Source organism: Aedes aegypti, chromosome 2 (genome assembly GCF_002204515.2).
Source record: "Aedes aegypti strain LVP_AGWG chromosome 2, AaegL5.0 Primary Assembly, whole genome shotgun sequence".
Classification (NCBI taxonomy): Eukaryota; Metazoa; Arthropoda; class Insecta; order Diptera; family Culicidae; genus Aedes; species Aedes aegypti.
This window is the reverse complement of record NC_035108.1, coordinates 29319840-29346053: the sequence shown is the minus strand read 5'-3', so window position 1 is coordinate 29346053 and position 26214 is coordinate 29319840. Positions and strand designations below refer to the sequence as shown.

At 38.8% G+C, this 26214-nt stretch overlaps 2 protein-coding genes across 2 annotated transcripts; both read left to right on the top strand.

The window, feature by feature from the left end:
• Positions 1-2066: 2066 nt before the first annotated feature.
• Positions 2067-5495, top strand: LOC5578175 (transcription factor grauzone). The gene is made up of 3 exons (XM_001663696.2): positions 2067-2372; positions 3595-5022; positions 5086-5495. Exons 1-3 carry the CDS (start codon positions 2256-2258, stop codon positions 5413-5415), a joined length of 1875 nt encoding a protein of 624 aa, XP_001663746.1. The 5' UTR covers positions 2067-2255; the 3' UTR covers positions 5416-5495.
• An 8924-nt stretch (positions 5496-14419) lies between these two features.
• LOC110675420 (transcription factor grauzone-like) lies at positions 14420-19711 on the top strand. The gene is made up of 2 exons (XM_021840385.1): positions 14420-14677; positions 18282-19711. Exons 1-2 carry the CDS (start codon positions 14558-14560, stop codon positions 19560-19562), a joined length of 1401 nt encoding a protein of 466 aa, XP_021696077.1. The 5' UTR covers positions 14420-14557; the 3' UTR covers positions 19563-19711.
• Positions 19712-26214: the final 6503 nt, after the last annotated feature.

The window sequence follows — 26214 nt, the reverse complement described above, 5'->3', positions numbered from 1 at the left end:
ATGATTATTAAAAGCTGTTTATACTTTGAAGGCATATTGCTAAGATATTCACTCCAATGAGTGAATAGACCGAATATGGTTTTAGTATGACCTTTAATCGTTCCAGTATAATATTTTTTAACCGTGTAGTAAATTGGTCTGAATTTCCATGGTAGTTTTAAGAATGGGCGTAGTCAGCTAAAATAGTTATTTTTACTACAGAATTTTTTCCCGTGTACATAAATTTAAAATTCTGTGGCAAATCAGGCAAATAAATTGCCTTACAAGCCGGCAAACTTGCATGCAAGTTGGCTAAAATAGTCATTTTTTGCATTTTAAACATCCAATATCTCAAAAACTAGACGTGCTACGATGTTTTTGAAAACGGTAATGGATTCAGCAACCCTTAATTGAGTTAATAGCGGTATTATGGTGCTTGAGACTAAAACACAGACAAACAGACGTAACACTTAGAACAAATCTCAATAAAAATCATAGTCACGAGGACATGTACGCCCAATGCTAAAATTAGTGTGTTTGGCCAACAGGCCAACAGATGGCGGTAGTGTTTAAACGTCAAACGCGAACAAAACCGATGCAAGCGCTGCGGGTGGCCGATTGGCCACCTACTATATTTTTGAATCGACCGTTAAAAAGGTGGTCGATGGAGAATGGTGAGAGTGTGACGTCTGTTTGTCTGTGACTAAAACGTGTTCCGCAGTGTTATTACTTGTTGAAACTCGTTCAGTATTCGTAGTAATCATTGTTAACGAAGAGGACTGGAAAAAAATACGTTATTGTTCTGGTAAGTCAGATTGTTTTTAGCAAAAAACTTTGAAAAATGCGGTATTTTTCTTAAAATTACTTTAGTTTCAAATATGTTCGCTTATATTTTTTTCCAAATGCACTATATCCGAACAACGTAATGAAGATATTGAGCAATCATATAGCACATCAAAATTAGTTTTGAATGTTGCATGTTTGATTTTTGTTAGGTGTACGAATATAGGATTGGCTCAATTTAAGACACAAATTCAATAATGTTTCATTATTCCAAAGATTTTGGCGAATAAATAGAATTTATGATTGCCGAGCAATAGATGACACCTACGACCTTCGTAATTGATAAAGTATATAGAAGTCCGTAAATCATTTAACAGTTTTAAACCCACTTGATGTGGAAACAGTGCCCGTACGAAAATGAGGTTGAGTCACTGTATATCATTCTATAGGTGTTCTTTTTACAACGCTTATATATTTACCAATCGACTGAACGACAAATTTTGAGTACACTCAGGCAAATGGACTATCGATAAACATAGGAACCCCTTATGAAAATTCGCCACAAGGAATCGGGTTGAAATTCATAAATTTGCCTTATGAAACCGAAATTTGAAAACAAAAATAGTTTTCGCGGCAACATGGAATCGAATCAAGGACCTAGCAATCGATACACGGAGACGGAATTCAACTCAATTTTGGGTTGTTTCAACGCAATTCTGAAGTTGAGCCCAATAACTCAATTTTGGCTAAATTTCCAAGGTCCCCACTAGGTAGTTTGGCTTTAAATCCATTAGAAAAATATACTCAATTTTGGGTTGATTTAACGATTCTTTCGACCCAAACATAAGAAAAGTTGCATTTACCCAAATTTGGCTTATTGGGCCAAAGTACCCCCATTGGGTAGATGCAGCTCTCTCTATTTTTGACAACATTCGTGTGGGAGAAAGAGAAAACCGAGAGATTTTGGGTTGAAACTATAATCGATATACTTAATTTTGGGTAAAGTAAACTCAGAAAATAGGTAAAAATATTTCTCCGTGTAGGCTCGTGCGTATACCCCGCGCCTATCGCCGCCTTGGTGTGGAGTGGTGCTAAAAAGATACATAAAGCGTTCGTATTGCGATAATCGTTCCATCTTTCATAAGGCAAAATGTATGAATTTCGATAGCCCAGTTCGCTGCGTGTATCGGAAGAACAAAACTCATATTTACATCAAGCAAATGTGGAACTACGCCCTTTACAAATGTGAAATGAAAATCAATCGAAATGACATTAACCAGATGGAGATGGTCTTATCCACAAATGTCAAACCCGAACGGGAGCGTCATTCATGAGAAAAAAAACTTGTTTTCATTTTGCTCAAGTTTGAGATCACAAAAATTTTAAATTTCCAAATATTATTGCGGAATTTTGTGTCAAAAAGTGTGTTTTTGTGCATTTTTAATCTTTTCAGACCGCCCCTCACCAACGGTGGCAGGTGAAGGCGATAAAATATGGACGGCACATCAAAGGTGGAATGCCGTCTGTGCCTGGAAGCACTGAACGAATCCAAGTGGACGATAGATCAACCAGACTTGAAGAAGCAAATAAACGAGGTGTTCCGGTTCGCGGTAAGCTTGGCTTATTTATTTCGATAGAACCATGAACACATTGATCACAAGCAATAACTGTAATGTGATTGTAAATTAGGTAGGGAATCGGATCCTTTTGTTGGCACTTTTGATTCACTTCGGCGGGGGTGGTCATGGGGGTATCGCGCTCAAATTTGACTACACTGTGCAACGTACCGAAGAGCTTCTCACTGCAATGTTTTAGACGATTTGACCAAGAAAAAACTCTTATGTCAAAGTGAATCACGACGGTACCCGGGTACCCTAGTGGTTCTTTACTGTAGATGCCCCTTTAAGCTAAGTATGCTGTTCCGCTTGAGTAAATATTTCTTCGAAAGAAATGGTTGAGAAATTTCCGCATAGTTTTTAAATTAATTAACTCATTAAAGGTGGATAAATTATGAGTGACATTATAAAAAAATAATCCACGTGCTTCGGTGGGATTCGAACCCACCACTCCTGTATGCTAGACGAGTTGTTGTTTGGTGATGGGGACTTTAACCCGAGGGTCATTCTTCTCTTGCTAGACGATTGCCTTACTAACTAAGCTACCGAGTCACTTGGTGATCAAATACTCAGAAGGTTACAAGTTTCGAATTCAAAACCCATCAGTTCACGTAGACCTTCCTCATAACCCATAGATTTTTGTATAACTTTGAAGTATGTATATGGGTAGTTTTCTGGGGAATAGCTCGTTCTTCTTCTTATTTTACTTCTTGGAATTACAATCTCACTGGGACAGAGCCTGCTTCTCAGCCTTTGCCAAAGTTGCCATTCTTGCATTCTCATATCGTGTGGCAGGTACGATGATATTCTATGCCGAGGGGAGGTCATGGAAATTTCCATTACGAAAAGATCCTAGACCGACCGGAGATCGAGCCCAGACGCCTTCAGCATGGCTTTGCTTTGTAGTCGATATCGAGTCATGAAACATCGACTAATGGAGGTTTCACTGTACTACTGTTAACTATGACCATCACAAGCTTTACACTAAAGATCAATATTTGAATAATCATTCCTAATTTTTCATTCCTGTCAAGAATCTATTCATTAGTGCGCTTGCCATATAGGTACAGCAGGGAAATTCTTATCGTAATCATAGACAAATATCTCATAAGAACACTAAAATGACGTATAGGTTACCTCTGTTCAGATTATAGTAGGTACTGAGAGCCTTGACGAAGACGAAATGTAACAACTTTCGACCGTCTTTTGATTCCAGATCGATCCTCAACCTGGCTTTTCATCGACTATTTGCAGTAGTTGTTTGACTATCGTCTCCGAATTTCATCAATATTCCGAGCGTGTTCGATGCAATCAGGATACGCTAGCCGCCGCCGCTCGGCTTAAACTGTCGACCATTCAGCAGCATGTTATCAAAACCGAAAAGCTAGACTTTGACCGGGACGAATCCTTCGCTGCCCTCGCTAACCTGTCCACCAATGATGACGAAGTCGTTGATGCAGATCTCGACGGTTGGGATAATGACGATGTTTTCGCTGAACCGCTGGTAACTATGGTTGAAGTAAAGGTAGAACCAACCGGTAAAAAACGCAACGATGTCCGTAAGAAAGAGGAATCTGTTGTCTCAACTCGCGAAACTCGGGCCAAAAATAGAGAGTCTTCCCAAAGAAGTGGTTCACCGCTGGACGACAAAGATGATACCGACTTTGACTATGATGATGATGACTATCAACCCGAAACGAAAAAAGCTAGAAAACCGCGAAAAATAAGGGAGCCGAAAATAAAGAAAGAAAAGGATGAAACGGGCGACGAAGAAGAAGAACAAGAAGAAGGAGAAGTGGAACGTCCTAAAAGAAGGAGAAGAAAGAAAGACATCGCACTGAAAAGTAAAGAAGAATTGGCTCAAGAGGACATTCGCATTCAAGAATTCTATGCGATGGAGTGTGACATGTGCAAACAAAAGGCAGAAGATTTTGAGTCTTTGAGAAAACACTTCCGTAAAGAGCACGGAATACCTGCTTATATCAAGTGTTGCGAAAAGAAGTTAGCAAGAAAGTGGGCATTGATAGATCACATCTTGGTTCATAAGAACCCTGATTTATATCGCTGTGAACGTTGCGATAAGACTTTCAAAGGAAAGAGGTATCTGAATGATCACATAGAAAATGTACACGGTAGCGCTGAGGAGAAGCCGTTTAAATGCGAACAATGCAATCGGTTCTTCGCAAAAGAGACTCTTCTGCGAACGCACATTGCGAATCATAAGAAGATTCTTTGTAAGCAGTGTAATCAAGAGTTCGCGAACTCACAGGAACTGAAAGAACATCTGAAGGTTGTGCACAAAAACGAACATACCATCAGAGTTTGCGATCGGTGTGGCAAAGCATTCGCTGGACCAAGTGCTCGCAGCAATCTGAAGCAACACATTGAAAAGGTACACATGGGTCTCGGTGATAAGACCAAGCTCCAGTGTTCAATTTGCAGGAACTGGTTATTGGGAAAGCGTGCTTTGACCAGACACATGCAGTTACATAGCGAAGTGGGTAAACCACATATCTGTGACATTTGTAATCAAAACTACTTGCACTCGAGAGCGCTAGCTCGCCATAAACGGTTCGTACACGTCGAACAAAAGTACGAATGCGAGTTCTGCGGCAAGAGATTCAAGAGACCTCTGGCTTTGAAGGTAAGATTGGTAAAACTGCTTAGTTGTAGGAAATAATTCGTTCATTTTTTTTTCTATTCGTAGGAACATCGTGCAACCCACACCGGAGAAGCACTATACGCCTGTAAGATATGTTCGGCATCGACAAATTCAAACGCCAGCTACTACTCCCACATGAAGAAAGCACATCCACTCGAATGGGCGGAGCAGAAAATGAAAGCGGCGGAAGCGGCTGCTCCTGGTCCCCTAGAACCGAATGTCCCGGCAGCACCAATGGATCCGTCTTTACTTTCCTCAATAGAACCTCCAGTGGATCCCTCCATAGAGCAACAACTGAACCCCATCGCAGAGCAACAACTGAATCCCGTCGTAGAGCAACAGCTGGACCCTACAAGAGACCAACCGGTGGTCTGAAAAATTCTCTCTTATTTAAGTTACAATATAGGAATGGTATGATATCGAACAATATAAGACTTTTATTGATGTGAAACGTCCTCTGAAACGTGTTGCGCTTTTATTTTTCTCTTACTTCATAAGTGCTATTGTTGTTCATTAATCTTTTCCAAGTAAAATGATATCACGGCTGCAATTTATGCATATAACCGATAAATGTTAAACTAGGATTACTGCAATTGAATTTAATTCAAAGTGGGAAAGCCTAAACGACCCAACAAACATTCTTGCTAAACAAGTCATTTTCAGCTTATTAGAGCATAAAACAACTGAATAACCTATTATTAAGCTACCAATGCATTGCAATGTTACTTTAGGAAAGTGCTGGAATCATATTGATTTAATAACATTTCACAAATCTAGATCTATGAACCAATGCACGAGTTCACTAATTTGACGTTTGAGCGGTGCCAAATTCATTGGTTTCCATGGTCACATAAATAACTCGGCACCGCTAAAACGTCAAATTAGTGAACCCGTGCATAGATCCATTGTGGCATTACCCGTATCCTTAGTGTATAGTGCATGTCGCATTACCGTGTACGCACCTAACTTTGCGCAGCTCCAAACTTTGCGCATTTTTAAGAAGCATGACAAAATGATAATTAATCATTGATTTTTTCAACAATTCTGTGTCAGCAACATGTTCGTTTATGTGAAATAAGTATTTGACATAAATTTGTTTACAAAGAAACCCTTGTTAATGTTAGTAAATAAACAAAAAACCTTATCGACACACGTATGAACGTCAACTTTTATACCGTCTTAGCACAAGCACTAAGGAGTGGCTCTGCCAAAAATCAACATTTTTCTGAACAAATCTGTGTTGTGCGAAGTATATTTGCGATGTATTTGCAAAAAAGGGTAGGATTCTAGTAATTCCATTAATTTTGAATTTTTATTTGAAAAATGCGATGCGCAATGTTGGTGGTAGTTGGTCCCTAGTGATTTATCCTACCTCCGTTCTGGTCACGATCTTCAGATTATCGTGATTCGTCAACATTCGTATTGATAAAGTGGAGGGACATGGTTGAAATGGAGTTTAAAAGAAACGAATGTCAGAACAGGTATCCACCGGCGACGCCAAACGGACCAACGTAATGTGGTGTAATTTGGGATTTGTGGATTGAATACTGATATTTTTTTGCCAAGCATCAATATGGGTGACTTTCGAGGATAGCGAAACGTAAGAGGGGTTAGGACAAGGTTGTGGATTTACTGGGTAAATCCATCACATTGGGGTTATGACTCTGTGTCTTGTCAGGAATAGGGTCTGATTGGTATGGTAGTATGCAATAGAGTTCGGAATTGATAGACAGACTTTGAGGAAAGAAATTTTGAACGTAAGGCAGCAGCACCTTGGATCTTGGAGGGCGCAGGTCTGGAGAGTTGGGCAGCTGTTCATACTAGGTTACATTACGTAGAAAGTGGAATCTGTTTTGCCGTGCACAAATTATGGGAAGTATTTGAAAATGTTTTCTTGTTCAGATTGGGTAACGCAAGAGAGGATTTTTAGCTCTGCGTTATATTAGGAGGATATTATAGTGCATGGTCTACTGATGACTGTGTATTTTAAGGGTGTTCGAATGAAAGCTTTGTTGAGTAAAGTTACCGTTGAATTTTTGCAGTTCGTAATTGTTTTGAAATGTTTGTCGGACAATAAGAAAATTTTCTAGGGTATTTGTTTGGATGCTAATGCATTATATTGATAAATCTAATTGTTCGTATCACACGCGAAGCATAGCATAACCCAATGTATATTGAAATTAGGTTCGAATAAAGGATTAATATTTGATTACTTAAACTTTACGCTGCAAGATATTCTTAATCGTTTTTCTTTTCTTCTGATGTACAGGAATAACTGGTATATTTAGCTAAAATAATGAACAATCATACGCATAGAGCCTACGGGTCATGCAGTTAGGATTGAAATTAAAATAATATTGCGCATTTCTTTCACACCACAGGTTTATCGCAGAAGTTTTTACATGTGCGGAGGCGTTGGTAGAGGTGCGCGATTGCGTCGAGTCGGGTCGGTGTTTTCAGCGGACTCATTTTTCGCAAATCGAAGAATGAGTGCTCTGAGGACATCAACATGATTCGATGAGGTCCCACACTTTTATTTGCGCTTTTGCACCTGTAAATTTCTTACTAAATAGGAATACTTTGTGTTAGGGAAAGTGCAGGAGAATAAAATATGATTCATTAGAATTTTCTGATAGAGGCAGAGTTCACATGTTACTTAGGTATTTAAAAGCAAATGAGAACCACATTAAATAATAGATAAACACTAATGGTCAAATTTTTATATTTTCATTTCATCGCGGTCCTCATTGCTCGAGCGGAGACGACAAAACTCGAGGTGAATAGAATCGACGCAACTACGACACGGAAAAGAAACAGATGAGAAACTATCGATACATTTATTCAACTATAAAAACCACGTTTTAACGTAATGACTTTATTTCTTCTCGTTTCAGCAATCCAACAACCAAACCATCTCTACTATCTTTTCATTTCCTCTTCGTTACATTTATAGTCCCTCTGGCACTGAATCGAATGACGCATTCCGCTTTTTATTAGCGATGTCTTTGCTGTACATTGAGCATGGTGTCGGAGGTGATGTGCTGTGTAGAACATCGGATGTTCTACACGGCACGCTACTTCCGGCATTTTGTTTGGCGTGCGGGATAGGCAGTGCTAGTGATGATATGAAGGCCGCTATTCGGTTTAGTGCCAGAGGGACTATATCTATTTAATGTATCTGAAGCTTGTGGGACCGCTTTAATTCCGGCGCCTGCTTGTGGAAGATCCCGGTGTGCTAAACGGTATAGGACATGTTAACGGGGGAGGCTTGGTAGGTCCTCACCCAGCCCGTGTCTAGATGGGCGGATAATTGTCTGCCAGGGTGTGGATTGAGCAATTACAATTACAATTACAATTACAAAAATGCGATGCGCAATGTTAGGACCCATAGTTTACATGAGGGTCTTAATTTTTTCGCACTTCTAACAATTCGAAATGGCACGTAAATACATTACGTCCTTGCAAATGACAAAGCTGTCGATCTTACCAGGAATGGTCACTCAATCCATAAGGCAGCGGCTACATGTAGTATTCCTGAAAGTACCTTTTCTATAAAGCTTAAGGCAAGGTGTGCATCGAAAAATCTCGGAAAACCAGGGAAAACCCACTGTTGTATTGACGCAGGAGGAGAATATCCGGTACGTATGGCAATAAACAATAATGAATCGCTAAATACGATGAAGCTTCAGTCGAAAGTAAGGGTTCGTCCATTAAGGGACAGCTTTTAAGCAACCTGCAACTTGAAATACTAATGGAAAGTACTCTATATATAGCTATACTCTCGAGTATAGCTCGCCTGCGCTTCTTTTAAGCACATCACTGCTAAAGACTCGACAAGTTCATCTGGAAATCCTCCACTTCCAGCTGACGACATGTACAACAGTGAAGATTTTTTTTAACTTCCAAACTGTGCGAAATTGAATCGTTTACGACCATCAGCAGTGGATACGAACGTCGAATTCCGATAGTTTTTCAAAGAGATGGAATAAAATAAAATAAACGAGAAACAGTTACAGTTTAACAGTTTTAGAGTTAAAAACAAAACTAGAGAATACATTATATAAAGCAACGTACAAAAAATAAATAAGCATAAGGCAGCGTCCATTTATTACGTAACGCTAAATTTGGAAATTTTCGACCCCCTCCCCGAGTTAGGAACAATTCAGATTTTGAGCGCAATGTTAGGCACAAGGTATTGTACCGCCTTTTGCATTTTTTTTTTATTTTTTAATGAATTATTTTTATTCTTTTTAAATCATGTGTTCTACTGAAGGGTTAAAAGCCTATTGTTGACAGAAGTTTGAATAAAAAAATATATATTTTAGCCTTATTTGAAGCAAAAATAGGATGATAATTTCTTAACTGCGCAAAGTTTGGTGCGTACACGGTAGGGGAACTGGGGGTAATATGCCCATAGGGGGCAAAACGCGCCACCATCGATTTGGCCGAACGATGTGTTTTAGAATGCTTTTTTTCACCCTAGATCATAGAAAATTGATAGAAATGCTTTTCCTAATATGTTTTTATGTGGTTTTCTCAACCAAATCAATAAAATCGTATAAAAACGTTTTTCGCTGTTTTCGTTGCAATTTTGTGCGATTTTCAATGTCATTTTTTAGGTCGATAAACAACCAAATTTCTGAAACTACTGCCGAGACCCAACTTGTGCACTGTCATAGTTTGTATTACGTGCAAAACATATGTTAAATTTCCCCTCAAAAAGCTTATTGAAGGACCTAAACTTTAATCAACTCTGGGGGCAAAACGCCCACCCCTATTTCATAACACCAAAACAGCCGTTTGAATTCAAATTCTACCAAACGTAATGGCATGTTGAAGTTACGCAAAAATTGGAACCTTACAAATGTACATTTTTCGCATCAGCATGTATACTATTATTGAACAATAACATCTGAACAAACGCCCGGATGTATGCAACTCATATATAAGCATGATTGTGTGCGTTCGTTTACAGCATGGCTAACGCCGAACTCAAGCGGGGCGTTTTACCCCGCAAAACAATACATATGCAGTTAAGCAAGCATTTTTCAAAAATTACTTAATAAACCCCAGAAAAGTTAAAATGGATAGCTGTTTCTACTATTTGGTAGAAAACATGTTTGTCTATCCGACCATAATTAAATAAGAGCATAAAACAACGTTTTTCACATCTAAAATCACTGTTTTCCTTAACGTGGGCAAACTACCCCCAGTCCCCCTACTCCATTCCCAAGGAACAATTGGTAGCTTTTAAGATACTTACGTGCTTAATACAAGCTGCATAGCAGCAACCATTGCTGAACAAATTTTTAGTTTAGTTTTTAGTTCCACTTGCAGTTTGTGTTTTGAATAAGAGCTGGATAAACCTCCAAAAATGCAAATATAGTAGCTTTTGTTCTACAACACATAAGAAGTTTAACAATTGACTGTTTAAAAGCTTCTATAGGTTGTAGCCATCATTTTAGTAGAATATTGAACATTTGATTAACAACAAATCGTACAAAAGTTTCAGTGTCTTATACTTAAAATGTTGACCAGCATGATTAGTAAAACTTATAAACAATGTGAATAACAGTATATGAGTATGCTCTTATTCAAGCAAAATGTATTATGTCTTTTTATGTTATTTTCAAATGTTTCAAATGTTTTTCAAATCAAATCCAAGACAAGTATGCGATGGATGAATTAACGTAATGGACGTAATGACGACGTAATGGATCAACGAGGGTAAAGTTCGAATCACATTGGATTAAAAGTTCAAAATTTATTTTTTCCAAATGTAGTGATCATAATCTGCGACGTTATTGATATCGGAAAAAGTTACTAATCATAACATTTTTAATGATGATCGAAGTATAAATAATAATTTAACAATAGTTACATGAAAGTGGTTACCCAACTTACAGTCCAGTGTCACAAATAAACATACATAGTTAATTATTGTTGAATAATGGTGACAGCTGAAAAAATGCCCTACAAAGAGCTGAGAAGATGGTATTTAGATCCAAATTTAAGTCAATGTTCAACATTTTTCATTGGAATGAATAATAGTAGAATCAACACTTATTAAACTTCTCCAAAGAATCTCTGCCGACTTGTCAAGATTGTTTTACTAATGAGTTGAACAAGTCATTTTTCATTCTATTAAAGAGCCAATATTCCACCAAACAAATATAATAGTGTAAACAGATGTACAGGAGACGAACTAACGTTTTGGTTGCTTCGCACTTCAGCTGTTTCCATGTTTAACATGAATATGATTAAAAGCTGAATAGGTATTTTATAAAATCCTAATACAACATAGATATAACATCCGAGCAGGTCATCCAAAGAAGTCCAAAATAACGATTACTAAACACATTGTTCAGCAACAAAGAAGCCTTACAAAATAGGTCACACCATAGCCAAATTTTTGAAAAATGGACATAATATCTAAAAAGTGCGTTGTATTCCTAATGTATTGCAATGTTCAACTTACTAATATTATTAGTTCACCCTTGGCGAATTCGTCACTAACTTACTAATATATAAAAACATGTTGGATACAATAATAACTGATGCTTTCTCAATACAATATTCAAACATGTTTAGAAAATATTTTGAATCAGTCTTCTGACATAGGATTATTGATTGAAATATATTTTATATTTGTATAATGTTTAATAGATGGAAAAAGTGCGACAATTAATTAAAATATTTACCTAGTAGAAATATTATACATTTAATAAATGAATTTTAGTATAGTTAGATGAACAATTCAATTAAAGTTTTAACAAGTTAAAACTTATTATGAAATTCGATTAATCATTTCAGACTGTTTTTACTTTGTGAATAAACTTTATTTTTGACCAGCATTGAAATAAATTTTCTCACTGTGCGCTATAAATAGCCCTCTGAGTTCAACTCGCATCAGTACTGAACAGCAGCAGAAGTAATGCGCTTATTCAGTTGTTGATCAGCATAGCACGTGTTGATTAGTTATTGTTGAATAGAAGCTCAAGCATGATCAATAATCAGCTACAAGAGGTTTATATTGGGCACTGGAAGGCTGATATATGAATTCAAGGATGGCGCAGATGGCAAGGTATACCGCTGACGATGGGAAGGTCTCGAGTTTGAATCCAGTATTCAGGTAATTATTAAAAGTGTGGTTATCAATTCTCGATTACTTTTTCAAATCGACGTAAGTAACTTTTATACGGTTTTGAGAAAATTAATTAGGAAAAATCACAATCTATCTTCTAAAACTGTTTTAAAATGAATCACCTTTTTAACATTTTTTTGCCGTGTACTTCGCTCAAATTTTGCATACACTCAGCTCACGTTAAAAAAACTAGGTAGTTTCTATTATTTCCCTAAAAAATAATTATAAGAAAATGATAAGCCGTTTCATTCAGTTACTTTCGACGTTTTTCTACCAGTGTAAAATAGGCTCAAGTAGTGTTTTGTTTTGATTCGTGGTTAAGTCACTTTGTCTCTCCATACAGCGGGGCGGCGAAAGTAGTGGATAGGTTGCGAAAGTTGAAAATCTCACTTTCGTCGTTTTGTAAATTCGGAAATTAAACGTTCTAAAAGTGAAAAATTGAGTTGGTACAGAGCGGTACGTGTAGAATTCCACCTGCCTAATACGTAGGATCGATAAAGTAAGTTTGTATACTCTTTTGACTTGAGTCTGTATGAATAAGTTTTCGAGAATTCATGGTAAAGGTATACACTGCATTTGATGTATACAGGTTAGCTATTTTTAGTCATTTATTTGTTTTCAATCAATTTTGTGGCAGTTGAATAAAAGCTGAGATGAATGCTTATAAAGCGATTTTGAAGTTGTAGAATAAAGTCAATTTACAACGATACGCTTTATAACTTTTCCAAATTTGTGTGAACAACGCCTGAACAAAGGCTTCACTTGGAAATAATTAAAATGTTGTTAAACATGATGCTGAATTAAACTGCAATAATGTAGTTTGTTAAACTAGCGTTGTTAAATCATCAATCCTTATTAAGCTAAGTGAAACCTGAATAAACATCATTACAATATATGATTACAGTCACTAAATGATAAGAAGCTTAATAATTTCGCCAGATTTGCTTGAACAATGTGTGCCTAGCAGCTGCAAAGTAATATAATAAAGCAACTATTCAGTATGTAGTTGTGAAAAATTGCTTAATAAATGATTATAAAATAGGCAAATGTTTTTTGGGTTTCCATTGATAGGTAATAAAGCATCGATTTCTGTACAGTTCTTTGTACCGCGAAGCCTTGAATTACCAAAACATATTACTCTAGCCCGACAAACAAGATGAGACTAGGGTTCAAATTCGTAGATCTTACCCCGTAACGCACCACGAAAAGGTGATCTACCCGCGTTACGGGTAATCACGCTACGCTGGATTCTCAAATTTCTCAAACTTTCAACACAAGCGCATGGAAGAATGGTAGTCGAATAACTGTCAAAACGTATGGAAAATAATGAAAATCGTAAATTGCTTGTAATTAGGAAACTGGATCAAAAAAGTAGTGATTAGAAATCAAGTGTAAAGTGAATACATAACTTTTTGTGTTTAGTTAATCTTCCGTGGTGCTTTCTTTGCTTCAGGACTTCGTTTATACTACCACTGAAAAAGAGCCATCTATTGCCTTTTCAGTTTTGAATATCGCCCTATTGCAGCACCATGATAACATTGTAATGTTTTAGAGGAATCTAGATCAGCTGGCGAGGTAACTTATTTTTACATGTCCTACCATCTTGAAGCCTGATTCGCTGCTGACAAGTAATTTATTGGCCTATCTTGATACATGGGAAATTCCTGCAAGGAATCGTTCAAGAAAGCACTTTTTTCTTATCGCAGTACGCAGTTGAAAAGAGATGTCAGTTCAAATGGGAGTCGCTGTAGAAAATTTCTGCAAGGAATCGGCGAGATATTTCTTTAGCGATTCCCGTTCAGCAGCAAATCAGGCTTAAGCTAAGTATGCTGTTCAGCTCAAGAAAAGTAAACATTTCTGCTGAAAGGAATGGTCAAGAAATTTTCTACAGTAAGCTCCATTTGAATTGACATTTCTTTTCAACTGCGTACTGCGATCGAAGAAAAATGCTTTTCTTGAGCATTTCTTGCAAGAAATTTCCCACGCATCGAGATAGGTGTTTACTTTTCTGTTGAAGTGCATACTTCCCATTAATACGGAATTGATCATAGATTCCTTTAACCAATGATCACCATTGTATGCGTTTTTGCCATTTCTGCGAAAAATCATCGAGGATGGTAAGATCATCAAAATTAAACTTTTTTTTATCGTGTATGTACTGTTGCTTGCATACAAGCAGCAAAGGCCTTGTACCGAGATGTCATTAAATGACATTTTTTTTTACGAAATTTTTGGCATTATAATATTATTGAGAGTAGTGTTCACAACAAAGTACATAAAAATCCAATGTTTAGAGCAGCAACTGTTTATATTTTACGAACCAGATGTTTAAATCGTGATTATTGAGAGAATTTGGGCAAACATAGCTTCAGAATGACCACTGCGGTATCCACCGAAATATGTCGTTTATGTTTGGCATCGTTGGCGGGTGATTACACCTGGATTGGAAACCCTCAACTAAAAGAACAGATGGAGAAGGTGTTTAGCTTTCAGGTGAGTTTGAACGTCATAAGCTGATCAGCGAATATGATTATACTATATAAACAAATTCTCTGAATCAGATATATTAACAACACAAACGTGATATTTCTCATTTGCGTATGCTTTTATTAAATAAGAGCTTAAGCTCTTTGATATGTTCAACTATGTATAAACATTTTGGAGTACCAGGGCGAATTTGATCAAATCTTTCAAGGATGCTGACTCGTTTGCATCACAGATATTCCATGTTTGCTAGTTTATAGATGGCTAATGCAGATTTTAAACTATTTTATTTGTTCTATGGTTAGTTAGAAATATTTAGTTTTTTAAATCAATTTTATGTATAAATTGAAAAACTGCAGTTTAGATGCGGAAAAGGTGTCAAGTTAATGTTATAAATTACAACATCAATATATGGTTCTAGAGGAGCCCTTTACCAATTTAAACACACATGAATTGTAATTATACAGTAATGCTAGCTTTATGTATACCGTTTATATGCATAAATCTCAACTTCAGCAGCATGTTTACTTAAGAGCCCTTTACCAATTTAAACACAGATGAATTGTAATTATACAGTAATGCTAGCTTTATGTATACCGTTTATATGCATAAATCTCAACTTCAGCAGCATGTTTACTTAAGATACTAGTAAATTGTCATTCAAGATTCTTTTACAGAAATATCTGTAATCTATTTTTTACCGAGTTCTCGGTGCATGCAACTGAGACTCTTATAAAATTCCCGATACCTCGGTAAAAAATACCGATATTTGACAAATATTTACCGAACAGTTGGATTTTCGGCAATCCGTTTTCCGACGTCGATTTCCAAATAATTTAAGTGTTTTTTTTTTGTTTTTTTACAAGGGGGAAATCTGCAAACAGATCCCCTGAGAAGATAACTCAGGGAATGCGGGGATGACGCACCAACGACGACCCGCTAAAACCAGCCTATGCACTGTGCATGAGCAATTCATTTAGAATTGCTCAAGTGGTGAACAGTGCATCGACATGACCCTTGGACTCAGACCCTCATCTCCCCGGAACCACCTTACGGTATTTCTTCGGGAAGGGACCAGTGCATATAGCACAACACGTGTAGCAGAAGTAGCCTAGGCAAACTGCTTCTCCTAGCCGACTTAAACAATGTTACAAGGGACCAGCCTCGGCAGGGCTAATCCTCTGCAGCCAACTCTTGGTCGGCGCGCCATAGACGTTGCAATTCTAACATAATGTGAGTGACAGCCGTGGTTACTGCATTCCAGCACTCGGCATCCGCACACATTCTCTCTATAATATTGTCGGGGGACGTGTCCCCTCCGCATGTAGTGAGCATGCGACCTCTCACAACAATGAAACGGGGGCAATCGAACACGACATGCTCCGCTGTTTCCTCTACACCAGCACAATTGGGGCACGCAGGAGATTCTGAGTGCCCGAACCTATGCAGGTACTGTCTATAGCAACCATGTCCTGACAGAAACTGCGTCAGGTGGAAGTTCACTTCCCCATGGCTTCTACCATACCAATCTGACACATTTGGTATTAGTCGATGGGTCCATCTACCCTTAGTGGAGTTATCCCATTCCTGCTGCCAGCTTCTGAGCGTTTCCTCTTTACACGTGTCGCGGACTCCTCTGGTACCCCTTTGGTTGAAGCATTGAACATCTTCCTTGATGATGAGCCCGATGGGCGTCATCCCGGCTATGATGCACACGGCCTCTTTAGATACCGTCCGGTATGCACTTGCTACTCTTAAGCACATTATCCTGTACGTGCTTTCCAACCGCTTTAGGTTTCTGTTCGTTCTAAGCGCTTTTGACCAGATTGGTCCTCCATACCTTAGTATGGATAGCGCCACGCTTGCCAGCAGCTTGCGTTTGCTGGCAATTACAGCAGAGCTGTTAGACATCATCCTCGAAAGCGCCGCTATAGCCGTAGATGCCCTTTTACAGGCATATTCAACGTGGCTAGCGAAGCTCAGCTTGTCATCGATCATTACCCCAAGATGCCTAAGGGATCGCTTGGACTCTATGGTGCAATCACCTACCGAGATAAGCGCCCGTTGCTCGGACCTGCGGTTGTTGACCACCACCACCTCAGTCTTGTGACGGGCCAGTCCTAGTTTCCTAGACTTCATCCACTCCTCAACCAGGGAAATAAAGTGCGCTGCTGTCAACTCTACTTCCTCCATCGATTCACCATAGACCACTAGGGTGATATCGTCGGCGAAGCCAACAATCTTAACACCCGTCGGAAGGGGCAGCCTCAGTACGTCATCGTACATCGCATTCCATAACAGCGGGCCCAGGATTGAACCTTGAAGTACTCCCGCGGTAATTCAAACGCTTTTCTGCCCCTCCTCTGTGTCATACAGTAGAATCCTACCATCAAAATAGCTTTCTAGAAGCTTACACAACTGCACCGGTACCTTGAGGCGGTGAAGCGCGTGTGCTATTGCTTCCCAGCTTGCGCTGTTGAACGCATTCTTCACATCCAGAGTGACAACCGCGCAGTAACGGATGCCGCTCCTTTTATGCTCGATTGCCACCTCAGCTGTTTGAACGACCGACTGGATGGCGTCCAGAGTAGATTTACCTTTTCTGAATCCAAACTGGTTGTTGGACAGGCCGTCCGCACTCTCCGTATACGGTACTAGTCTGTTGAGAATCAACCTCTCCAATAACTTGCCCGTCGTATCTAGTAGACAGATAGGTCTATACGCCGACGGGTCACCTGGTGGTTTCCCCGCCTTTGGTAGTAGCACCAATTTCTGTCGTTTCCATACATCCGGGAAGATTCCTTGATCAATGCAGCGTTGCATCGTGGTTCTGAACATGTCCGGATCCGTGTTCACTGCCGCTTTTAAGGCAACATTCGGGATACCATCGGGTCCCGGTGCCTTGTTTGACGCGAATGATTTCACGACTTCTGCCAGCTCTTCGTTCGTCACTCTCGCCACTTCTTCTCCTTCATCTGCCGCATACGGCGCTGGGGGCCATGGGCTTATGGGATGGTGCGGGAAGAGTACATCGATTATCGATCGCAGCAACTCGGGCGATTTCTCTTGGGGTGCTATGGCTCCTTTGGTCTTAGCCATTACCACTCTGTAGGCGTCACCCCATGGACTAGAATTGGCACTCTCGCATAGACTTTCAAAGCATGCCCGTTTTCGACTCTTGATTTCCTTTTTGAGAGCCAACTTTGCCTCTCTGAATGCTGCACCGCGTTCCTCTCTTTGTGCTTCTGTGCGTGCGCGTTGCATTCTTCGTCTAGCCCGAAGGCAGATTGCTCGAAGATTTGCAATTGATTCGCACCACCAATACACTGGCGGCCTGTTCTCTCTAGGAGGGGCTTTTCTCGGCATGGAAGCATCACACGTTCGTGATATCACAGCAACTAGCTCTTCACCGTTTAGGTCCAGAGTGTTTCGTTCGCGCCTCAGGGCTTCAGTGAATACTTCGCCGTCGAAGCGCGCTGTTTTCCATCCTCGGGCTTGGGTCGAGTTACATCGCGCTGCCTTCTGCCCGCCTGGTATTATACTTTATAATTTAATTATAATTTAAGTGTTAAGCATTTCCTAATGTTTTTTTTTCTTCTATTTTTGTTTCCAGATTATATTCGAAGAAGAGTTCAACTCAAGTGTGTGTCAAATTTGTGCTCACACTATTTCTGAGTTTTACCAGTATTCGGAAAAAGTACGACAAAACCAAGAAATCCTTATAAAGATGCGAATTAAGCCAGAACCATTGTTTCATAGTAACATCGATTCCGAAGACATTAAAATCGAACCGCATTTTGGTGATGAACACGAATTAATGACGGAAGATCGTCAATCGATTCACGAGTTTGAAAGTGTAAACGTTAAAATCGAATCAAATAGTGGTGAGACTGAAGAGCCAATGACAGAGGAACACACAAACATCTCGGGAGGTGATGATTCAAACGATATTCAGTCGCAAAGCTTCGTTCGACTATTGGAGGTGAAAACTAAACGGGAGAAAGAGGATCAATTTCTAAGGGAAAATTTCATCTTGACCTGCCATCTATGCAATATGGAGGAACCTACATTTCAAATGCTCCGAGAGCATTTTCGAACGGTACATAACAGTTATAACGTGTATGTGACATGCTGTGGAGAAAAATTCGGCACTCGTGGTCATCTTATAAGTCATATAGAAAGCCACTCCAATCCTACTAACAATGAGGCAAGTGAAGAACTACTGAAAGTGAGAGCAGAACAAAATCTGTTTATAGGCAAGCACTTTGTTCTGAGGTGTCATTTCTGTAATGTAACAAAACCAACTTTCGATACGCTGCGTACCCATTTTCGCCTTACTCATCGTAGTTATAATGTATATGTGACATGCTGTAACGAAAGATTTGGAACACGCAGCCACCTTATAAGCCATATTAAGAGCTGTCACGTTAATGTTGAACAGGAGCAACAGCCCAAGAAAACGGTGCCCACTAAACGCAGGAAACCAACAAGAACAGAAGTAGAAGACCAGTTCATTAGCGATCACTTCATCCTAAAATGCTATCTCTGCGATGTGATTACACCGACTTTCCAAATGTTACGTGACCACTTTCGCACGGAACACAATAGTTACAACGTATACGTAACTTGTTGTGAAGAAATGTTCAGCACGCGAAGTTATCTCATAAACCACATCAAAGAAGGTCACACGATGGAACAGAACAAGACGAAAGAAGCCAAGCGTTTCTGTTGCCCACACTGCGGCAAGGAGTACCAGAAAAAGTGGTTAATGGAACGACATTTCGACATGACGCACAGCAAATCTAAACATCCACACACTATCTGTGAAATCTGCAATCGATGGGTGTTGGCGCGTAACTTCAAAGTTCACATGAAAAGGCAGCACCCGAAGTAGGGGAGAAGATAGTTCATCAAACAACCAAGGAGGATTTGGCGGTACCTAGACACATTTCAAAGTTGTACAGATCGACGATGTATATGCTTTATCAAATGTTTCGAATTTAAAAATCTTATTTGCAAAAATAAATGAGAAACGAATTATTATATGTTTGTTCAACTCCCGCTCAGATATAATAGCCCAGGATTAGTAAGCATAAATTTGAAACACTAAACAAGGATATGTTTATGAAATTTTGTATGATACCTACTGGACAATTTCCACAACTAGGGGAAAAGCACTAATTTTCGATCTACAAGAATTCTGTTCCAATTTTCGGATTTTCATACAAAATAGGCTAAAACCGTATGAATGGGTCGAAAATTCATGCTTTTTTCCTAAGGGTGCTACAATCTAAGTGGGGTAGTGACAGAAACCTACTTTTGAAAAAAAACGGCTTTGAAGTTTTCCAGTAATGTGCCAATAAAGGGGAAGACGAAGTAAGACCGCTTGCCTAAGCAATTCAATTCATATGTCAAAATCAAGAATCAATAGGTAAATCCTTTTTCGACGCAGCATGTCGTTCTTTGCAGCCTTAGGCATGATCAAAAAATATCACAGGTGGTGTATTTGTAATTTTTAACATTGCTTAACGGGGTGTTGTACTATTTTTAGGGTTAATTAACTCAAAAAACTTTGATATATACTTATTATCACCTTGAAACACCCATATTTTGAAAAAATATGCGTATTTGGTTTGTATTTTTAACAACATTGATCTCATTTTACTCGAATAGTAATACACAACGTAGATACAACTTTCAAAATGGTTAAGACATTTTATTTGGTATAAATTAGGGGTGGAGGTCTTACCCCATCAACAGTGGTCGGTTTTAACCTGCTTACGCAATTTTAACAACTATGGCCTTATTTCAAAGCTAAATATTTACAATTTATATTTCACTTCACTGAAGCATATTTCACATTTTTGTTAAAGCATGGACGCGTAATTTATTATGTTTTTACAACAATATCCCCTCCGAAATCCTTAAGTGAGCATCTGTTAAATTTAGATCAAATTCAATATCAACAAGCAGAAACTTAATTTTTGATATCTGTTATGAAACATTTAATATAAACAAGCCTTATACATTTTTACTATTGGACATAACAAGCCTCTTACATTTTTACTATTGGACGGAATGTACACTACCCGCCATAAGAATGCAATCGCTCCACCGAGTCTTACAAAAAAAAAGATTTGAATATTGCAATCCCCCCTAAGAAAGACAATCTAAAAGTGGATTGAGTATTGTAGCTTTTAATTCCGACCTAATTGCATTATGTTTTGAAAGACAACCACTTGTAGCCTTTTTCAGTGGTAGTTACTCGTATCCACTTACTTACGACTGAAGAGGGCTACAAGTGGTAGTCGAAATGCGCGTATCTGTCAAAAGATAATGCAATAGACCATTTCCGTCAGACCTAACCCCCAATTTTTATATTTTTCTTCGAAAGGCGATTATTTTTTATGATTATTGACGCTTTCAGATATTTTTTATATGCACTCCTGATTTTCTTACAATTTTTTGAAAATTCAGGAATTTGAGGTGAATTTTGTCGTGCGGCACAGTTGTTTCAACCCTGTGGGTATAGAAAGTGGAGATTTGGCCAAAACTTACAACATCCCTGCATTGAATGTTTGTAGACACAACAAAATGTCAAATCCAGCAACAACAAAATTGACTCGCTCGTTGGTTTGTTGCTTATCAACCTCACGCTAAACTTGTTCCGCTCAAAAATGAGTACCGGTGCACAAAAACGCTCAATATGCGGAATTTGCTTCCACTTTTCTCTTGATTATAAAAGCAAGTTTTTCAGGTTTTTGTCTATTTAAATAATTAAAGCGGAAGCAAATGGGGAAAAATATATCGCATTTGCGACCATTTTTCAGCTTTTCGATGTAAAAAATCCCCGAATACTCCTCATCTTGCAAACGGTTAACTGTTTGCTGCCACGTTGAAGATGACTGACAGTTCCATCACAAATAATCCATTTTCAGCGATCTGCATGTAGCCAATAGCCAACATACGTATAGGCTGAGTGCGAAGAAGTGCGAAATGCACAGATTTTTCACTTCCTCAGACATTTTTGCATTCGTTGCCTTATATTCTGTAGATCACAAAAACACATGCGATGCGTGAATCTGGTTAAGCGTGCTACTTCTATGCGCTCAGCCACCGAAATCACAAGTACTCCACGAAAAATGGCCGTCGTTGCAGCAGAACAAATTTGATCTTCATCTTTGAAATCCCATTCCAAATAACCAATTCACCTCATTGCGTGAATCTGCCGTGGTGCGCCGGATGATCCGCGATAGGTTCCTGCTCTCTTGTGGTTTTGTGGCCGGAGGCAAACTGGCACGAAGATTTCACTGCGCGGGAGCATATCATTTGTATTCCTGGATGTCCATGGAAGCCGGGGTGGAATCCGAATCAAATAATATATTAATCGAACAGCTCTTGCAATCTCGAAAGCGGACATGTTCCGGATTTTAAATAGGGTTCAAATAGCTTAAAAGACGATATGCTGCCACACAGTGAAATTTTTCGTCGCCAATTTTCCAATGACCGCATACCCAGGATAGAGTAGGGACCATTTGGGATTGTTCAAATATTACGTAACGCAACAGGGGGAGGGAGGGGGTCTTACCTAGTGTTACGTTCCATACAAAAATTTAAAAATCCCCATACAAAAGCTGTTACGTGGGGGAGGGAGGGGGTACAAAATTGGCAAATTTTGCGTTACGTAATATTTGAATGAACCCTTTCAGGTTGAGCACCACGGCAACTTCCTACGAAGATAAGAAGGGGATTTTTAATCAAGGGTGGAGGGCGGCTGTCAACTGGGAGTAAAATTGAAAAGCCGCCAACCTAAGTCCAGAACCAGTTTTAAGGCTTAACGCGGAAAAGTGAAAATCATTCTTCGCATAATTACAGGTAATCAATGCGCTTGAAATAAAATGTTTGCCAGCAGTTATTTGCTACGTGCTACTGCAGTGCGCTGTTGGTAATTTAATCAGAAAATTCTGCTAAATTCCCAAAAAAGATGTTTGCGAGAAAATTGATTACGCCGTCACCATTGTTTGGTCGTTATTTTGTATGGTTGTTTACATTTTAGAACCAGCGACACGTCGGGGTAGCAATAAAGAGCCGCCAGTTCCACCCTTGTTTTTAATCTGTTCGTTAAGAGTTCCGTCACGATGTCTGCCTTCGCTCTCTTCCTGATGGTGTCACTTGTTTGGGGTCTTGAAAATAAAACGGGGAAATATGTTTGCGCACGCAATTAACTTTAAGGTTCCGATGATGGAACCTGTTAAGATAGATAGGTCGTTTCCGGGACGGATATGGGGTTTGCAGCTGTTTGCAGTCATCACCATTACCAAAAAAGGAACAAGTAGTGCATCCAAACCCAAAGATCAACAAAGATGAGACCAATGTTCTAAATTTACTTAGGTGATGCAAATCACTGAAGCATGTCACTATTTCTTTCTTTTATTTGCCGACTGACGTCACTATTTGCTCTGCATAAGAATAACGAAAGAGTGAAAAAAAGAACTAATGTCACGCATCAATGATCTGCGCCACCTGAGTAAATTTCAATCATGGAAGTAAATCCAGAAGCTTGAGTGGAGACCACGGAGGAACAGCTGATCAAAATTCACCACAACGTGGAGATAAAATCATAGGGGAAAAAGGGGCCTGATAAATATTGGAGAGAAATAAAATGTAAAGGACCGTGGGGCGAACTGTCGTGCCGCCAGTTTTTCATTGTTTTTCAATAGTTAGGGGCTACAAACCATATGGGTTCCTTAGGGAAGTTTGTCGAGTAAATTGAAAGAAAGCTCATGAGCAAATAAAATTTTTTGACGGAAATGGTCTATTGCATTGCCGATAAAAGAACAAGTGCCTCGTGACTTCGGTGAGGAAAAATAGAAGATTAAGAGAACAAAATAGTGTTTTATGTATAACAATCAATAAACGAAGAGTGCTCAAGTGTAGTTCAGGTGTCTCCTGCTAATTATTGTGCTCCATTGTTGCGTAAAATTGCCTTCTTAAAAGTTCAGCTGCTTAGGCTGCCGACAATACGTAAGTTCCGGGTAAATGATGGCTTCGGCACCCTGAGGGTATTTTCGGCAACACTAACTTATCGGCCTTGTTAGAATTTATCTACGGAACAAGGGTTACCTTCAATGTACTCAACATGTTCCTTGAACTATAATCTTCCATATAAATCACATTCTTGACGAAAATATTATATAACATGGGTTTTATGATTAAATGAAATAAATGCTTACGAAATCATCGTCATTCGTGAGCTGCCGAACAGAACAACACAAGAACAGCTTAGGAAAAACTCACCACTTCGAAAGGTCCAATTCTCCGCTCCAATGCCAATTTTTTCACAAAATCTACGCACCGATCACTTATGCACAATTAAACTTTTGATTGGGCTATAAAGCACTCGAAAAAACTTAATTTTTATGCTTCAAATCATAAGTAAAAATTAATGAACTTTGTTTTCCTCGGCAATCACTTTTTATTACTGCACCAGGTTGCCAGAAAACCATATTCAATTGCGGTGTAATTATTATTCACGATTTAAATTCACAGAAAAGATCGAACACAACTAATTAATTTATTGGAATTATGCAACAAAGCATGCATGGGTAATAATTGAGTCTTTCAATGCCTTCCTTATTTGAAGCTTGTAGCGCATAAACTTCAAAATACTGAGAAACCTATAAAATATACGTCTTTTAATAGGTTAACTATTTTGGCAACACTCCTGTTGTTCTACAGGCAATCAGTGGATGATGTAATAGGGTCCTAAAGGCCTGTCCCAATTTAAATGCCAAACGCTTAAGTTTAGGCTAAAAACACATGTTTACTCAATTTTTTAATGTTTTTCTTTTGTTTAAGTTCAAAAATTTTTTTTTTTAGATTTTGTCTCACTCCTTAGTTTAAACTCAAATTTTGGGTGTATTTTGCTTTCCGTGTCCCTTCCAAAATGTCAGATAGGAACAACCCCAGTGTTAAAACTAAATGCCCTGTGGTGTTTTTGTCGATTAAGCGAACGTCAAACATGATCAAAAATGTCAAGGTTCATTTATGGACCCAATTTTTAAATTAAAGTTTAAATATGATGTAGCCGTTATTTGAGCGGGAAAAATTGCTAAAATAGTTGCAGTAACATGCTCTTTCGTGTCATTAAATAAAAACAAGATTTCATTAAACATTTTAGGACCCAATTGTGTCAAATCAAAAGTGAGTAGATTTAAAAAGGGTCTATTCTGATTTTCTCATACACTGAGAAGAATATGAACCTTAAAAATTATTGGCAAGGTTTGGATTTTGATCCGAATTAGGTGATCGAACCATATTCGGAGAGTGATATTCAAAAACAAAACCAAAATTAAATCCTGGGACATCGCAATCGGATTTTGTTTAATACACCCCAACCTCTTTTTACGACCGTTATCGGGGGGTCGTAAAAAAAAAATCTGGGTAATAATTATGTTTTTGAAAAATGCAACGTCTATATGCGGAAATACTGATTCGGGATATTCGGCAAAGTTGAAACATGGGTTGAGAACTTTCCAAAATGGCCGTTCAAGTTTTCATATTTTGGTAATAGATGGCAACACTGCTCGATTGTTATCAAAAGAGCCAATTTTATGGGGGTGTGATATGCAAATACCAAAAAATTTCAAAGATGACGGTACCGAATGTTGACCAAAGTTGAAGGAAGTGTTGCGTGCTATACAGTCGGCCGAATCACAAATGTTCATGTGGCTTGATAAAACCATAAAACTTGAGCGGAACAGAAAAATAGAATGCTTAGCAACATAGCAATACTCTTCAACTGTAATCCAGTTTTTCATGAAGGGTTCAAAATTTGGTCGTATCTGGCAACACTGCTTAAGTGAAATTGCGTCACCGGCAGTACAAGTGTGCATGCAACTTTTGTTTTGCGGATATCTCAGGATCCTGACCACTTAGAAAGATGGCGTCTTTGGCTAAGTTGTTCATTAACTGAAGCGCTATCATAGTTAAAGCTATGAGATTCAAAATTTTGCCACCAGGCGGCGCTAGTGAGCGTAGAATTTTTGTTTTGCGGATATCTCAGGATCCTGACCATTTAGAAAGATGGCGTCGTCGGCAAAGTTATTCAGTAGCTCAAAGACTATCATTATTCTGGCCAAGAGATTCGAGATTTGGCCACCAGGCGGCGCTAGTGAGCGTAGAATTTTTGTTTTGCGGATATCTCAGCATCCTGACCACTTAGAAAAATAACGCCTTCGGCGAAGTTGTTCAGAAGCTCAAGCGCTATCATTATAAAAGCTATACGATTCAAAATTTTGTCAAGGGCTATCATTATTTTTGTCAAAAGATATAAGGTTTTTCCCACCAGGCAGCGCTAGTAAGCACGATTTTTTTTGTTTTGCGGATGTCTCACGATCCTGGCCACTTAGAAAGATGGCGCCTTCGGCAAAGTTAGTCAGAAGCTCAAGCGCTATCATTATAAAAGCTATGCGATTCAAATTTTTGCCTCCTGGCGGCGCTAGTGAGCATGAAACTTTTGTTTTGCGGGATCCTGACTACATAGA

Bases quoted from the DNA above. Each gene is read 5' to 3' on its own strand.
- LOC110675420 (XM_021840385.1), top strand. From the start codon at position 14,558: ATGACCACTGCGGTATCCACCGAAATATGTCGTTTATGTTTGGCATCG. The intron at 14,678-18,281 runs GTGAGTTTGAAC...TTTTGTTTCCAG, and splicing joins AGAAGGTGTTTAGCTTTCAG to ATTATATTCGAAGAAGAGTT.
- LOC5578175 (XM_001663696.2), top strand. From the start codon at position 2,256: ATGGACGGCACATCAAAGGTGGAATGCCGTCTGTGCCTGGAAGCACTG. The intron at 2,373-3,594 runs GTAAGCTTGGCT...TTTTGATTCCAG, and splicing joins ACGAGGTGTTCCGGTTCGCG to ATCGATCCTCAACCTGGCTT. The intron at 5,023-5,085 runs GTAAGATTGGTA...TTCTATTCGTAG, and splicing joins AGAGACCTCTGGCTTTGAAG to GAACATCGTGCAACCCACAC.